The sequence below is a fragment of the Marmota marmota genome, unplaced genomic scaffold (genome assembly GCF_001458135.2).
Source record: "Marmota marmota marmota unplaced genomic scaffold, marMar, whole genome shotgun sequence".
NCBI lineage: Eukaryota > Metazoa > Chordata > Mammalia > Rodentia > Sciuridae > Marmota > Marmota marmota.
In genome coordinates, this window is record NW_026000136.1 from 5,614,041 (window position 1) to 5,630,599 (window position 16,559).

Below are 16,559 nucleotides of genomic sequence, written 5' to 3' on the forward strand. Positions count from 1 at the left end.
CACCGGGTGCCTGAGTTCATCAGACACGGGTTTGGCAGCAGTCTTTGGCACTCGAGTGTCAAGGTCTTTTTGTCCCTTTGTCCATTGTCTTGCTCAGTTAGGGTAGAGTTGGGGGTTTACTCATTGTCCTGGGATTCAGTAGTGTTGATAACACGTCTTTTGGAGCAGTGAGTCCCTAGTGTGGGGGGATTTGCTAGGACAGGGCAGGCCTGTGCTCCCGGGGAGAGGGTTGGCTGGCACTGCCAAGGCTCCTCTGAACAGTCCACTGAATGTTTTGCCCCAGGAGAGAGGTGAGCTCTGGGACCCAGTGGGCTGATGCCTGTCACGCTGCCTGCTGTTCTGCACATTCAGGAACCGCCGGGTTCTGTTTCAGTATTTGAAGCCTGTGACTGGCTGCTCTGAAGTCCCAGTGCTGCTGCTGAGGGGGAAGGTAGACGGCAGAGTGGCAGGGACTCCTTCAAGGACAGCACGGCTCTGGCATTGCCTAGGTCCTTGCCTTCTCCCACAGTCACAGGGCTGAGAGTCGACTGGCAGGACGCCCTGGAAGAAGCAGCTTGTCCTGGGCCTGGCAGCCTGGGAGAAGGTGCTGCTCCAGTGAGCCGGCTGCTGGCCTCCATTTCCTCTTGAACTGCCTCCCATGAGCGTGGGTAGGAAGAGGCTGCTTTGCCCAGCTCGCCCGAGTGTGGGGATGGGAAGATTTCTGTAGGCTGTCTTCAGGGCAGAGGGAGGAGTTGAGGGGAGTGATGACTGTCATGGCTTCCCATTTTACCTGAGCCCCAATCCCTTTTCTTCACAGCGCTTCAAGTCCTCTGTGTACAGACGGTACAATGACTTTGTGGTCTTCCACGAAATGTTGCTGCACAAGTTCCCGTACCGCATGGTGCCTGCCCTCCCACCCAAGAGAGTGCTGGGAGGTAACGCGGGGCATGTGGAGGCCCAGGGTGGTGGGAGTGAGCCCACTCACAGGATGGCTCAGGGTAGATTGCAGTCCCGCATGCTGCTCCTGCCTCAAGGTCCAGGAGGGGCTGACAGCAGGACCATAGTGCACGTGAGCCCCCGGGCTGTTCCAGGCTCATAGCTATTGGCCAAGACCTGGGTTAAGTCCCCAGCTTCACACACACACACACACACCAAAAAAAAAAAAAAAAACAGAACAAAACAAAAATATCCTAACCAGAGCCAGTGCTGTCACTGAGCCCAGGTCTGGTACAGGGAGGGTGATTGGCACACAGCACCCTTGGTATCTTGCAGACTTTGGCTGGATGACTGACACAAAGGGAACGCCCTCATGGTGCACATGTGAAAGAGGGGACCCTGGGTCTCCTCTTGAAGCTCAGGGCGGGGACTTCAGAGTTCCTGAATGGTGATGGCGGAGCACTGTTTGCTCCAGCAGTTGGATTCTCCTGCTTTGCAAACCCCTGAGGGCCTGAGCAGTGGGTGCCAAGCCAGCACTGGATGAGGTCAGAAGCAGATCTAAGGTGGAAAGTTTGCTCTGCACTTTAGAGGACAGAAGTCAGTAGTTGGCTGCACCTGAAGATTGCCTTGGGCTAGGTGGGAGGTCACAGATAACCTGCTGGCCAAGTCCTTCTAGATTGGCTGTTTCTTGCAGATTTCCAGAATACAGGGATCTGCCCCTTGGTATTCCTGGAGCTCACTGATAGTTTTTCCCACAACCTGATAGTTTTTCCTACAACCCTTTTCTCAAAATCTGTATAAAACTTGATGGGTAGGTGAGTGCCTGGAGCCAAATGTCTGTAGTCTGATATTTTCCAACCATCTCACAGCAGCAGTGTGCTTGAGTGGAGAAGAGTTTAAGCATCATGCAGTGGTTCAGCTCCCACTGTTCTCAAGTCTCTTAAAGTGGACATGAGAAACTGGGTGAGGTGGCACATGCCTGTAATCCCAGAGGCTTGGGAGGCTGAGGCAAGAGAATTGCAAGTTCAAAGGAAGCCTCTGCAAAAAATTGAGGTGCTAAACAACTCAGTGAGATTCTTTCTCTAAATAAAGTACAAAATAGGGCTGGGGATGTGGCTCAGTGGGCAGGTGCCCCCGAGTTCAATCCCCAGTACCCAAAACAAACAAGCAAAAAAGGACATGAATACCTTTATCTCTCATGGCCTCCCAGTAGCTCAGTGCCTGATAACGTGTTCTGGCCCTTCCTACACACTGTGCAACAGACTGTGCTTCTCATGTTGGGGGTATAAGGAAGCCAAGGGCAGGTGAGACCAGCAGATGTACTGGGATGCTAGCATCCAGCATCAGAGCTGGTTAAGTGCAGCCAGGGTTTAGGACTTGAAAGCTGCACGTGGACACATGCTCACATGAAGGGCATGTCAGGGGTGGAGGGTGAGGGTGGAGGGGGACTCATCTGAATATAGTTTTCAATGACTTTAAAGACCGTTTCTATTTGTGGTCAGATTTAAATATCCTTAACACCTTGATATATGCTTGCTTTTTTCCCTTGAAGTGAAAATACTTTCTCAAATGAAAGTAGTTAATGATTGCATCTGTCACAGACTGAACTATAAGTGATGTGAGTAGGAACACTGAGCTCCATTGATTTGTGGGCATTGCAGAACCCCTCTGTTCACAAGAGAAGTGCCAGAGAGGGACTTGAGAAGATGCCTTCAATGTAGATGATCAAAGTGAGGAATCAGACTTGGTTCCCAAAAGCCAGGTGCACTTCCAACTGTGCTCCCAGCTTGCCTGTGGTCCCAGCTGCTCATGAGCCCAGGAGTTTGAGACCGGCCTGGGTAACGTAATAAGGCCTGTCTCAAAAAAAAAAAAAAAATTTGCTGAGAGCTGGTTCCCAGTAGTCTCGATCAGAACCTGTTGATCTTAGTTTTCCCTGGCATTTCTGAACCTAGGTGGGTGTGTGGGGGCATGGAGGAGGGGCTCCGGGACTCCTTTGCAGCCCTTGGGGTCAGCTGTTGTCCTGCGGACCTGCCTGTTGCCCTTGGTCGGCCATGTGGCTGCTCTGACCCTCTGTTGAGATGCTTGGGAGCCTGCTCAGTGTGGCTGTTGGCGGTTGCTGACTGTGTGATGACTTTGTGTTTCTTTAGCGGACAGGGAATTCATCGAGGGACGAAGGAGGGCCCTGAAGCGCTTCATTAACTTGGTGGCTCGTCACCCCCCCTTCTCTGAGGACACCATCCTAAAGCTCTTCCTTTCGTTTAGCGGCTCAGTAAGTGTGTCCTCAAGGGTCCTGGTGTGGGCTGGTTCTGCAGTTTCTAAAGGCCTTACTTTCAATTTTGGATCTCTGACTGTCCTCCTGTCTCATTTCCCTTGTTCGGGTGCCTGGAAGGCATTCGTTTTATTGTGATTGACAATATCAGACTTCTTTCCTTTCAAATGACAGGTTGGGTGTAATTTTTAAAAGGCACCTTTGGTTTTGACTTTGAAGGGTTTGTATATTGTGTGGAAATCGGGGGTTCCCAGCATGGTTTTTTGGGGATTTAGAGATAATATACAGAAGCCTGGATGGATGGTTTGGAGCGTTTGTAGATGTGAATAAATATTCATCCCCACCCCCCAAAAAATATTGGGGCGGGGGGCTTTGATCAAGGACCATGGAGAAATAAGCCGAGTGTCCTCAGTAGAGCCACAGGGTTCATCCACCTCTGGAAATGGCGTCTTTGTGTACATCCCTGTCAGGAATAGCAGCTGTTTCTTTCTCCAAGTTGCTGTCACTTTGTCTTACAGGAGTTCAGAGCTAGAACATAGCTCCCGTGTCCAGTGGAACAGGAAGGGGCTTGTAGCCCTTCCAGAGCAAGGAGTGTTCTATGATCCATCTTCCTCCTATCCCTCAGAAAGCGAAGTGCCCAGGTTCTCCTTACAGGGAAGCCTCTTCATGAATGGGCACTTGGGGGCCCTTCACCTCCTGCTGTTACCTGCTGCAGGGCAGGGGACATGGGACACAGGAGTAGTCAGCCCAAGGTTTTTTTGTTTTTGTTTTTGGGTACTGGGGATTGAACTCAGGAGCACTAAAATGCTGAGCCACATCCCCAGCAATTTTTATATTTTATTTAGACAGGGTCTTGGTGAGTAGCTTAGCGCCTTACAATTGCTGAGGCTGGCTTTGAACTCAGGATCCTCCTGCCTCAGCCTCCTGAGCTGCTGGGATTACAGGTTTGCGCCACCAGGCTCAGCTACAAGTTTTACTTTCTCCCGCCTTTACTTCCCTGGATGGTAGGAGGGGCCACTAACCTCCTCAGGAAGGCTGCAGGCATTCACTGGTGACCCTGGTGACACTGTCAACAGAAACTCTTGCCTCTGCCTCAGCAGAGTGTGTGGCCTGTCCTTTGAGTCCTTAGGGTTGGGGTAGAGGTCTTGTTTGCCGGCAGAGGGATGTGGCAGGCTGAAAACTGCCTGTGCTCCAGGCAGCACCGGGAGGGGGGACTTAGGGGGTGACCTCCATCCTGGAGGTACACTTCTTTGTCTCTTGCTTTTATGCAGATGGGGTGTTTGTTCTTTGTGGCCTCTCTAGACCCCAGTGTTCTTTTTTAGTAAAAAGAGAAGGGGGCAGGTGACTCGAGGCCCCTCTGAAACCTTAGGATTCCTCTCCTCTAACGGCTGTGGATTAGCTTCATCCTGTACTTCCTGGGTGGCTCCTTATTTTGAGACTTGGCTTTGCCTCTGTTCTGAAGGCCTCTGTTCCGAGGGTGGGCTTGACCAGAGTGCTGCCTGTCCTCTGCCCACCAACTGCTCCAGGGCCTGACTCCCTGGGCCTGAGGGTCTCTCAGGAGGAAGAAACCTCAGCTTCATTCTGCTGCTCCATTTGGAACCTAGAGGGTCTAACATCTTGGGGGTTAGGGTATCCCTAGTCCCCTGTTTCTGGAGAGGAACTTCGCTTGGTTAGGCTCTCATCCTTAAGCCAGACTTCCTAGAGTTTAAATTCAATGAAAGAAAATCTGAGGCAGCGGCGGAGGTTCTGGGATGCTGAGGGAAGCCCACGTGGAAGCCGACTTGCTCAGGAGAGACCAGGTGCTCCTGTTCACTGACGAGGCGGCTCTCGTGGCAGCTTTGTGCCAATGGGGAGGTGCAGCTGTCTCTTTCCTCTTGCAGGATGTGCAGAACAAGCTGAAGGAAGCGGCCCAGTGTGTTGGAGATGAATTTATGAACTATAAGCTGGCTACTAGGGCCAAGGTAGTTTTCTGATTTTGAATATTTATTTCCCTTTTTGCTAGAGAGACAGTCATCTTAACATGTAATGATACTCGTGCCACCTCTGCTGTGTGCCGGGGTCCCACTAGGCCATTATATGTTCTCATTGTACCCTCTTTTGGCTGTTCTGTGATGGGGTTCTGCCTGCCTTACGGGTGAGGCCGCAGCCTCTGAGCAGCAGAGTCACAGTCTCTTTCTCTTCGCCGTCAGGACTTCCTTCCCTCTGACATCCAGACTCAATTTGCTGTGAGCAGGGAGCTGATTCGGAACATCTACAATAGCTTCTACAAGCTTCGAGACAGGGCGGAGAGGATTGCTTCGAGGGCCATCGACAATGCTGCTGATCTTCTCATATTTGGGAAGGAATTGAGGCAGGTGGCCTTCTTCAGGGTCTGTGGAGACGTCAGGTGGGGAGAGTCTTCAGAGGGTGGTGGGCTCAGGGCAGACTGCGTTTCCTGTGCTAACTGCCACTCTGACCTGTTTCACTGCAGAAGGGAAGAAAGTAGGGCAGGCAAAAGGGGGATCATGTTTAGGAGAACAGAGGTGGGACCTTCAGCCAGGGCAGTGTGGACGCCAAATGCCCCTGTGTACACTGCAGGCTTGCCAGCTTCCTAGACGTCAGCCCACTGGCCTTAGGAAGGAGCAGCCTGTGGCTGGCTGCACTTCCTCCACTCCATAGGAATGGCACACAGACTGCCTGGGGTCTTGTTGGGAAGAGAAGTCCCTCACGAGGTCTGAGTGGGGCTGAGATCCCACCTTCTTCATTGCCTCACAGTGTCCCCATGGGCCCCTCCAGGAGCATGGGTCTGAGTGGGACACAAAGGCGAGTGTCTCCTGTCTTATGTGTTTTGCTTTCCACAGTGCTTTAGGGTCTGACACGACCCCCCTGCCCTCCTGGGCTGCTCTTCACCTCAGCACCTGGGGCTCCCTGAAGCAGGCCCTGAAGGGCCTCTCTGTGGAGTTCGCCCTGCTTGCAGACAAAGCTGCGCAGCAGGTGAGTGCACTGGCTCTCCACGCACCTGTCCCAGGGCGTTCTGTGCCCTGTGGGACTGCAGGGCTACCTCAGCCCAGCTTCAAAGGGCCGACTTCTACTGGGGGAACAGCTGTTTCTGGGAACTGCCTGTCCCCATCTGTTGTGGGTGGCTCCCCACCAGTGGTTTGTTCTTTGGAGAGGGCTACCAGTGACAGAAACAAATTGGGTTCCGATCTCTTGAGCATTGACTCTGCTGAGATTAGAAGAGGGTGTCTGCTCTTTCAGGCATAATTAGGTGTCGGAGCTGGCTTCTGGGTGGGCCAGATAGTTCCGATTGTGCTGAGTCAGCTAGAATTTGACAGAATAACTCAACTCAGATTAATTCTCAGAATAGTAACTAAGCTCCCAGCACCCTGAGAGACTCCCTCCTTCCACCCTGCCGCTCACTTAACTTCAGGAAGTGCTTCTGCTGTGTGGGCAGGAGCTGTTTTTAGAAATCTGGTGGCCGTTGGGGATTAATTTGAAGATACAGTATTCATCATCAAACTTAAAGGTTCACCTGGGGATTTTATGTTATGAAACTGCTGCCTAATTTTGATGGTGAAAGTTGTTCTCTACTTTGTGGGGAAGTAGTCTCGAAGCTCCTGGTGGAATGAGGCATTTTGAGTGAATTAATGTCCTTGCTGAAGCTCCACTCCCTGCCTGACACCTGGAGTTCTTCTGTTGTCTGTGTGGTGGACCTGCCTGCCAGGGACCTGGGGGCTCTTCTTGCTGGAGGTTGGGGTGCTCAGGTGTTCATGATGTGTGTGTGCCAAAGAGGGAATTTGATCTCCTTGCTGTGCCTAAAACTCTGGGTTTTCTCTTACACTCCCAGTGCCCGTGTGTTCCCTTTAGAAATAGAATTTTGAGCCGTGTAGGTAACCTCTGATCAGCATGGTGCCCGTTCCTGTCTCAGGTCTGTAGGTACCCATGGTGACGAGCACTGAAAATAAGGTCTTAGTGGTGTGACTAATGGAGAGACGGGGGGTTTGGGGCCTGTGCCAGGACCATGCGGCTTTTATGTTGGCTTCTGGGCCTCAGTTTCCCCACTAAGGTAACATAAGGGGTTGAACTAGGGCGTGCAAACAGCTGCTGTCTTTGAATCCATTGCGCCTCTCCTCCAAGCTCCTGTGTAAAGCAAAGCCTGTTCCAGTTGCAAGGACACAGGCACCAGGAATCCCTGGGGCTTTGCAGAGCACAGGATGACCTCCAGGTCCCTGGTGAGGGGAAAGGGCCTGGGTGTCCTGAGGGGTGGAAGCCTGTAGTCCGAGGTTCTCCTCAGCTCTGTGGCTCTGTGATATGTCATGAACTTTGGTTTGAAATTTAATATCTGGAGAAGTACTTTTTCTTGAACTTTCCTCCTAGTCTTTGGCATCATGAATTTACTGCTATTACGTGTAACTGGATCAGGCCACCCACCAGGACTTTGATCTGAAAGGCTAAAGTTCTGTCTCACCCTTGCTCCACAATTAAAGGCCTCTTGGGATGATTTTTCCTAATTCTATTTTTACTCATACCCAATTTTATTCTATTAAGAGACGTACATATGATGTCCCAGCAAGACTAGTGAGACTGGAGGCAGGGGCTGATTTCTTCATGGTGATGGTGTGCTCCTCTTGAAGGCATATGCCATGATGGTTTATGTGCACTGAACCCCAAATGGAACTTACTGCAGATGACACAAGAAGGGAGGAACCTTGAATCCCTTTCCTACTGGACCAGGGTACAGGGCGCCTCTGCCTGGCTGGTGTTTCTTTTCCGTGTCTTGAAATCCCATAAGATGCTTGTTATTTTCTTGGAACTTACTGGGTAGAATCTGCGTTGGCTGCAGGTGTGGGATTGAGAGGCCAGGAACCTTCTGGCTTAGTGGTCAAAGGCTTGGAGGATGGGATGGTGTTCCCAGAGTCCCCTGAGGTGGCTGTCGCTTTCTGCTCCTAGTCCAGTGCTGTTTCCCCAGCCTCCTCCCACCTGCACCACCCCCACACCCAGTCTGATGTGCCGCTTCCTCTGCCTGCCACAGCTGCAGTACTGGAGGCCATAGGAGCATGCAGGTTGCGCTGGACGCCCGTGGGCTGCCCTCGTGTCCCTGCGGAGTGCTGCTACCTGTGTATTCTGGGAGGTCTCTGGGTAGTGATGGGGCTGCTAGTGCTCACATGTGTCCTAAGGATGCTGTGGGCGAGTACAGGAGCTGGGCTTTCCCTGTCATTACCAGGAGCCCCTTCCACTAGCAGGGCCACCCATGCCGCTGTGGGCTCAATGTGCACCTGTCCACAGAGCCCTGAGCTTGTGCCAGCAGGAGCCTCTGACTGTTCTCCCTCATCCCCTCTCTGGCCTTTAGTATGTGACCTTTCTCATGAGAATGTCTCTGTTCCCTTATCTCAGCCCAGCTCTCTCCCACGCGCCCTTCCTGCAGCAGCAGCTCCTTCCCCTGCCCCTCCCGGGCCCAGGCCTGTGTTCCTCCCTGTAGTTGAGCTTGGAGGGTGGCCCCTTGTTCCCAGCAGTCTCCTGTGCATACTCTTTTGACACAGTCACCAATAAAACTGTTTTCTGCAGTGCTGGGCAGAGCTGCTGGGGTGTACGAGTGTGGGTAAGAGGGGTTCAGAAAGCCAGAGGAAGACACATTGGTGTTGAATGGCTGGGGCAGAACTGTGGGCTTCAAAGGCATTTCTGCCTGGACTTAGGGTGCTGTTATATAGGAAGGGGGGTCTTCTACAGAGTGGGCCGTTGGCTCTGGGAGGGAGCCCACCCAGGCTAGGGCTGGCTGTAAGCCGCCTGGCTGGGTCCTGTGTTGGTTAACTCACCCCTTGTTTCCTAGGGCAAACAGGAAGAGAATGATGTGGTGGAGAAGTTGAACCTTTTCCTGGATTTGCTCCAGTCCTATAAAGTGAGTCTCAGCCACTCCTTGGTCAGGGATAGCATTTTTCAAAATGATCTTAGGATCTTTCAAGGGTGTGACTCCAAGGGAATGGCAAGAGTCAAGAGCCAGCGCTGTGCAGGGAACGTGGTGGACTTTCCAGAGCTCACTGGAGTTTCCTGGGCTGGTTGGGGCTCCTTGGTCCAAGCACCAGTGGGCTTTCCCTGAGCTGAAAGTGGGAGGAGAAGCCCTGGGAGTGTGTGTGCTTGCGCTCTTTTACGTGTCTGGGGGCCTGGCCCACAAAGGGGAATTCACCCAGGAGTGGGTGGAGATTCTAGGAACTTGGCTTTGGCACAGAGGAGGGAAGCTTTCTAAGTGTGGGAGCATCTGTGGTGGGACAGATTGTGATGGAGCACCACGTGGAGCCAGAGAAATCCTTCCTACTGAGGAGGCCAAGGAGAGTGGGCCCAGTGCTTATGGGGAATGTTCTAGAAGGGATTCCTCTGTTGAATGGGATGGTATCTGGTGGCCTCTAAAATCCCGGCATTGATTGTCACTTTAATTGCCTGCAAGGTTTCTGATGGGGGTTATTTAGGGTGCTGCATATTAATGACGTCTTCCTTGTAGGGCTTCCTGGTCCTCCTACTGTTAGGACACTGGCCCTTTGGAATTGGGTAGTGTTAGCAGTCTGAGGTCCAGAACTGTCCCAGGGCTCTGGACTGTACATCCCCACGTTTAAACTGAGATTCAGCGTGTGGGCTTTGGGTTGGGGACCTGGTGGTGGTTTGTGTAGTGGGCCCCTGTGCAAACCTAGTATGCATCAGACTGAATCTGAACAGGGCCTGGCCCCTGAACTGCTCTACTCCTTGACTGTTCCCTGGGCGAAGACAAACAGGAAAACAGGTCCTCTGGAAGGGCCCGGTAGCTTTCATTGTCAGCCGTTTGCTGCCAGTTTGCATGCCCCAGCCTCCCCGTGTTCTGGACTCTTTCACTGTCCCCTATTGCTTTTTCCTGGTTGTAGGCGGGAGGACTTAAATTGGCCCTGTGAAAGGGGCTCTAGAATGTCCCTGGGTTCCGAGTTCCTCAGGGTCAGCTGCTGAGGGCCAGTGCACAGGTGCCTCTTCTTCCTTGCAGGATCTGTGCGAGCGGCACGAGAAGGGCGTGTTGCACAAGCACCAGCGGGCGCTGCACAAGGACGGCCTGATGAAAAGGCAGGCGGTGAGCAACCGCGAGCCCGAGTCAGTGGAGCAGCTGGAGTCCCGCATCCTGGAGGTAGCTGAGCAGGCTGGCAGGTGGCAGGGCCAGGAGGCAGCCCTGAGGAGCACAAGGTGGCAGCCTTCTACTGTTAGGACACTTTGGTCCCTCTGGCCCCTGGAGCCATCCTCATGAGCTCCTTTTGGTTGGCTGGATGAGCTTGTGGAATGTCAGTGCCCTGAGCTGGGGTGCTGGGGACGCGCCCAGGATGATGTGCTTCTTTGTACTTGGTGTTCTGTGTCCTGGCCCCTCATCCCCTGGAGTCTTGCTTCAGTGGTTGCATGGAAGGGGTGGAGACCCTGGGCCTGGGCAGACACAGTATGTGGGCAGGGGTGCTCCTCTTCCTGGCACCTTCTGGCCAGGTGTGCAGGGAGACTCTTTTCCTTGCAGCAAGAGAACATGATTCAGACCATGGAGCTTCGGAACTACTTCTCCCTGTACTGCCTGCACCAGGAGACGCAGCTCATCCACGCCTACCTGCCCCTCACCTCCCACATCCTCGGGGCCTTTGTTAACTCTCAGATCCAAGGGCACAAGGAGGTGAGGCCCTCCCTGCCCCACCCCCTACCCCAGCCCTGTCCTGGCCAATGCCTTCCAGTTTCCAGCTGCAGCTCCTGCAGCTAGTGACCTTGGGGAATTATTTCGGACAGTCAGTGGAGTTGGGGTATATGTGGAAACATAGTGCTTGTTCAGATTTATTAGTGTCACATGTGGCCAGAATAATTATGAATTTGTTCTCATGGTTCTTAGTGGGGAGAGCAGAGAGAGACCAGAAAGGAACAATTTCTTTCCTTCTGGAAGAACTTGAGAAGTCAGGAAAACATATCAAGTCCCAAAGCCCTACTGTTTGGAGATGGTGTGGGGGATGGTAGGAATCAAGTTTGAGGGGTTAAAAATATCATTACTGGGCTGGACGCAGTGGCACATGCCTGTAATCCCAGTGACTTGGGAGGCTGAGGCAGGATGATCACAAGTTTGAAGGTGAGCCTCCACAACTTAGTGAGACTCTGTCTTAGATGGAAATTAAAAAAAAAAAAAAAAAGACTGGGGATACACCTTAGTGTTGAGTGCTTCTCGGTTCAATCTCTAGTACTACAAACAAACAAACAAAACCCCTAAAAAACCCATTAACTGGACATTTTTCTGGAAACCCCTGGTCAGCTTCCTTCAGATGTTGGCTCCTTGAGTCTTGGAGAAGCAAGGCTGTGAATCATCCTGAGATATTTCACACTGCAGGGACACTCACCTGGCATGAGTGATCTGGAGCCGTGTGACTCCAATGTGTGTCTTGGGCTCTTTGCTCCCTTCTCAGCCAGTGACGTGTGTCTGTCCTTCTCCAGACAGCCTTGTGGGTCTGCTGAGGCAGTAATTAAAACATGACGCTATCCAGTTTCTCTTTCCCAGCCCAGTGTAGTCCCTGTGCCCTCTGCTTTCTGATATCAGTGGCCTAGCTTCCTTCCTTTTTTTTTTTTTTTTTCCGAGAGAGAATTTTTTAATATTTATTTTTTAGTTTTCGGCGGACACAACATCTTTATTTGTATGTGGTGCTGAGGATCGAACCCGGGCTGCATGCATGCCAGGCCAGCGCTCTACCGCTTGAGCCACATCCCCAGCCCTAGCTTCCTTCCTTTTCAAGTAACTTTTGCTTCCTGCCAGCACTGGTCCAGGATGGCTTCCTGAGATGGGTGCGTCTCCCTGTGGCCACCTCTAGCCCCTGGCAGTAGAGGAGGAGTCCTGGCTCAAAATTTGTAAACCTTGGGCTGGGACTGAGGCTCAGTGGTAGCGCACTTGCCCAGCATGTGTGAGGCACTGAGTTTGATTCTCAGCACCACATATAAATAAATAAATAAAACAAAGTTCCACCAACAACTGAAAAAAACAACCAGCAACTTTGTAAACCTTGATCTCAGGTTCCTTCTGCACAACTGTTGCAACCTCTTCTGACCTCTGGTTCAGTTGCTCTGTCTGAAAAAAGGTATGAAGTCTGGCCCTGCCAAGCTTCCTGTGGTTGGCCTGGGCATTGATGGGTGACGGGGTAATGCAGCAATTGCTGCTTGGCTGCTCCTGGCTGGGTTCTGTGGTACTGGGCACAACTTGATCACAGTGTCTTCATCACCAAGGAGTACACAGGAAGGTAGACCAGTCAGTGAGGAATAGGTCTCACCCTGGCAGAGACTTGCCCAGAGCCAGGGAGAGGAGATAGGCGTCAGTGCTTCTGCATGGAGGGCCAGGAAGCAGCATGTCACAGGAACTCAGATCTGCAGTTCTGAAAGGTCTCTGCAGCTGGTGGGGGGTATGGAACATGGAGATTATCAGACAAGTTGGGAATACTTGTAACTGACCAAGTCAGTGGCCAGTTTAGACCCTGGTCTATACCAGTCATGCCAGACTGCCTGGGTGCTTGGTTGTACATGGTGCAAAAGAGCGGGTGCAGAGCCTGCTCCAGAACTGTAGAGTCCTGGTGTTTCTGGTGCCCAGTAGTTTCACAGCACCCCTAGGCTAAAGAAAACTTTTATAGTCTGTAGATTGACCGGCTCAGACAGCATCACAGTAGACTGTGTATTCTGACTAGTGGTATGTTTCCTGGGAACAGCTAAAATGCTCCCGAGGTTTGGTGAGGAGCCTCCTAGCTGTGGGCTGGTGAAGAAGCAGCACACGCATTAGGAAGCCGACTGCATGACTTAATTACTGTCTTGGTCAAGGAGACATATTTGGTCAGCAGGTCTGGGCTTGGACATCTGAGTGGATGGTGGGGACATCAGTGAGGAAGCATGTGACCACTGGGCGACCACATCCCATCTGGGGATGTGGCCATGACCTGAACTGCAGGAGATTTTTTTTCTTTTCCTTTTTTTTAGAGAGAGAGAGAGAGAGAGAGAGAGAGAGAGAGATTTTTTTAATATTTATTTTTTAGTTTTCGGTGGATACAACACCTTTATTTTATTTTTATGTGGTGCTGAGGATCGAACCCAGCGCCCTGCACATGCCAGGCAAGCGTGCTACCGCTTGAGCCACATCCCCAGCGCCCAGGAGATTTTCTTCATTGGCGTTGCCTCACTGGTCCTCATCTTGCTGTGCTAATGAGATGTCGGGTCTAGTGACTGGATCTCATTAGCATGTTCCCAGGGCCACATACAGATCTTCTGTCATCACATGAGCCCCCACACCAAAAACATGGGTCTCTGCCCCGACCAGCCACTCTTCTCGCCTTGTGCCAAATCTGGACACAAGAGTGCCTCCTGGTGGCTGGCCTGCTGTGCCACAGTGCTGAGTACGCGTAACAGCCACGCTTCTTAATACCATGTTGAGCAGACTCGAAGCCCGTTGGACCTGTGTGCAGGGGACAGGTGGGCTAGCCTGGGACCTCTGTGGAGGAGGGGCTGCCATAGGGTGCGGGAAGGGTCCAGTGTACCCTCACTTCCATAAGCTCTCTGGTGACCTTGGGGAGATGGTGTGCCCAAAGGCCACCAGGTGGAGGGAGAATTGGAGCTGGTGTTTTGGGGTGCCATCCTATTTTCTTTTCTGCAGATGGGCAAGGTGTGGGATGACCTGAAGCCGAAGCTCAGTTGCCTCTTCGCTGGACCACACAATGCGCTGACGCCACCACGGTCCCCGCAGGACGGCGTGTGTCCTCACTAGTGCCTGAGGCTGTGGCACAGTTCCCTGCGGCCTCACTAAAGCGTCTTTCCAAATGGTGTGTCCCTGCCAATTCCCTTCAGGTGGCCACTCCCGCCCGTGGTGCCCTGGTGGGTGAAAGGGAACATCCATCTGAGCCCATGGGTGGGGCTGGTGGTTTTTCTCTTCCCTGGGTGGGAGGTCTATGGCCCCCTGACCCCTGCCCATCCTGCCCTGTGGCTGCTAGCCCGGTGCTGAGAATTCGGGTTCCTCACGACACCCAGGGCCAGGGTTGCTGAGGCTCATAATTCCTGGAGGAGTGTGGAGGAGGCTCTAGGTGCTAAAACAGTCCAGAGGGCTGGCCTGGGGCAGGGGTCAGCTGAGCAGGGCAGAAGGGAGGACAGGACTGCCCCATGACCTTTGGGTGACCAAATGGCCAGTCTGTCAGAGGTCAGAACGTTGACCAGGGTCTGCAGACATTCCAGCCTGGATGCCTGCTGGTGTAGGTTGCTGGACGTAGTGTTTGATGTTCTAGGGGACAGCTGAGGCCTGGTCTGGGGTCAGGTGTCCCTAAGCTGCCCCCTCCACATGGGTACACTGTGATCCTGAGTATAAGACAAAGGCACATTGAGATCTTGGGAGATGAATGTGGAGGTTTCTGTCTGAGGGTTAGAAATTGGTCTGTCCTTTTCCTTGTTCGGGGGCAGCCAGTGTTGGACTCCATGTTGTGGGGCTCTGAGGCTTTAGGGGTGGGCAGGGACAGGTGTAGGGGAATGTGTTGCCTTCAGCTGGGGTGTTGGGGGGAGCATCCATGTGAGTGCGCTTAATTCCTTTTAAAACCATTTCCTTCTTTTGGGCAACTGCAACCCGTCCAGCCCTGCTATTCCAGGAGACTGGCCGGCTGAGGCCACTTCTCTCTTCAGGCTGAAGAAAGCCACTCTCAGAGCCCTGGGGTCAGACCTGGATTGCTGCTGCTCACACCCCTTCTGTGGTGAAGACGGAGCCACCTTTGAGCTCCCTGTCTTAGTAACCCAGGGAGAGATGCGGAAGAGGGTCTGGTGGTCTATAGTTCCTTCCAGGGATGCCTCTTAGATACTGAGGGGCAGGACTTGACCTCCTTGGACGCCCATGCAGCTTGCAGGCCTGGAACACAGAGCCCCAGCACACTGCATACCCTGAGGGTGGGAAGTTATTCTACCTGCGCCAGAGGATATAGTGCTGTGATTGGTGGCAGTGGGGATTTGACTCTGTCCCTGCTGTGTAGTCTGTCCCTGCTTCCCTGTAACCTCCCTCTATGGAAACAAGTCTTGTTTGCTGTGTGGACCTGTGTCACTTGCAGGACTTATTCCCTGGCACCAAGACACTTGAGCTGTAACCCCTGGCCCTGTTTGTGCTGAGCAGGCCACAAGGCCTCTTCTGTTCTGCCCCAATTTGGGAGCCTGGCCTGTCTCGTTGTGGGACCAAAGTCTATGGGGAATTGTGGGCATGGGGCTGGGGGCCCGAGTCTCTAGACTGGGCAAGACTGCACTCCTCAAGTAGCCATTGGGACTTCTGGCCCCAAGCCTTCAGGATGGACTGTTCTGAAAAGAGCTTCACTGCCAGGGACCCTGGGATGAGTCCTGGTCACATTCCTGGTGCCTCCTGCTATGGAAGGAGGTCTCAGGGTCCTTATATTGTGTTATGGAAATGGGGGCCTAGGGGAGGACAGCCTGTCTGCTCTGCTTCGGTGCCTGTGGCTCAGGAGCCAGGGTGTGGGGCTCTTCCTGCATGGCTGACAGTTCAGTTTGGATGGAGTTCCCTTCCTTCACCTCTTTCACCCAAGGGGAAGATCAGTGGGGTGGGGGGTACTTGCTAGACAGCAGAGGCCACTGTTTCTCACACTGGCACTTCCTGGTCCTGGGCAGAAGTGCTCCCACCTGGGGCAGGATTGGCTACTCCCAGCTCTGGGGTGGAGAGTCCCTGTGGTGGCAAAGGGACCAAGGGTCCCTCTACCCTTCCCTAACTGTCCTGCTGCCTCAACCTGCGTGCCACGCCGTGGCCATGCCTGGTCTGGTGGAAGGATGGCTGGGTGTAATCCTGGGCAAGGGAGGCTGAGTGGGATCTTGGCTGCCACCTTCAGTTTGGACAGCCTGCGTGGCCAGCGGGAAGGCGACTGCAGAGCAGGAGCAAGTAGAACGTTCTGTCAGGTCTACCCTGCTCCATCCAGGGCACTCAGTGACAAGGGGCTAGGCTGCCCAGGCCATGCAGGAAGGGAAGATGGGCTGTAGGTCGCAATGGGGACACCTGGGACTCTGAGCCCATGAATTCAGGATTGTTCTTAGTGTCCAGGTCTTTTTCTTGTGCTTTGCGTGAGCCGGTCCTATGTATGAAGCACTTTACTAGCTGCAGGAATCAGTTACTACTACACCCAATAAACTGGAACTGTTTATAGGTGACCTGTGTTTTGTGGTTTTATCAACAAACCTGAATAGTTGCTCAATGTGTCTGAAAGTCCTACTGCTTTGTGCAGTGGTGATCCAACTCTCCTTCCTGGTGGTCCTAAAGGAGAAAGCAAATGGCCTACCCTCCCAGAGCAGTGACTGCCTCAGTGTCCCCCACTGTAGAATGGGTGGTAAGAGAACAATATGTTCTCGCCTGCCTGTGGCCTGCACGCTGGGTAGA

General features: G+C 52.9%; 1 protein-coding gene across 7 annotated transcripts in view; it reads left to right on the forward strand.

Annotated features, from left to right (window-relative positions):
• The window catches only part of Snx8 (sorting nexin 8), a 43,737-nt gene extending 27,404 nt beyond the window's left edge, over positions 1-16,333 (forward strand). For 3 of the 7 annotated variants that reach the window (XM_048785339.1, XM_048785340.1, XM_048785342.1), the window contains exons 3-11: positions 797-914; positions 3,063-3,184; positions 5,065-5,145; positions 5,374-5,570; positions 6,025-6,157; positions 8,991-9,059; positions 10,164-10,301; positions 10,674-10,823; positions 13,812-16,333. In XM_048785339.1, coding sequence (XP_048641296.1) covers positions 797-914; positions 3,063-3,184; positions 5,065-5,145; positions 5,374-5,570; positions 6,025-6,157; positions 8,991-9,059; positions 10,164-10,301; positions 10,674-10,823; positions 13,812-13,922 — 1,119 coding nt within the window. In that variant the 3' untranslated portion in view covers positions 13,923-16,333. Of the gene's footprint in view, positions 1-796; positions 915-3,062; positions 3,185-5,064; positions 5,146-5,373; positions 5,571-6,024; positions 6,158-8,990; positions 9,060-10,163; positions 10,358-10,673; positions 10,824-13,811 lie in introns of all 7 variants that reach the window. The other 4 variants (XR_007341321.1, XM_048785341.1, XM_015502043.2 and 1 more) reach the window with 4 other exon arrangements.
• The last annotated feature ends 226 nt before the right edge of the window (positions 16,334-16,559 follow it).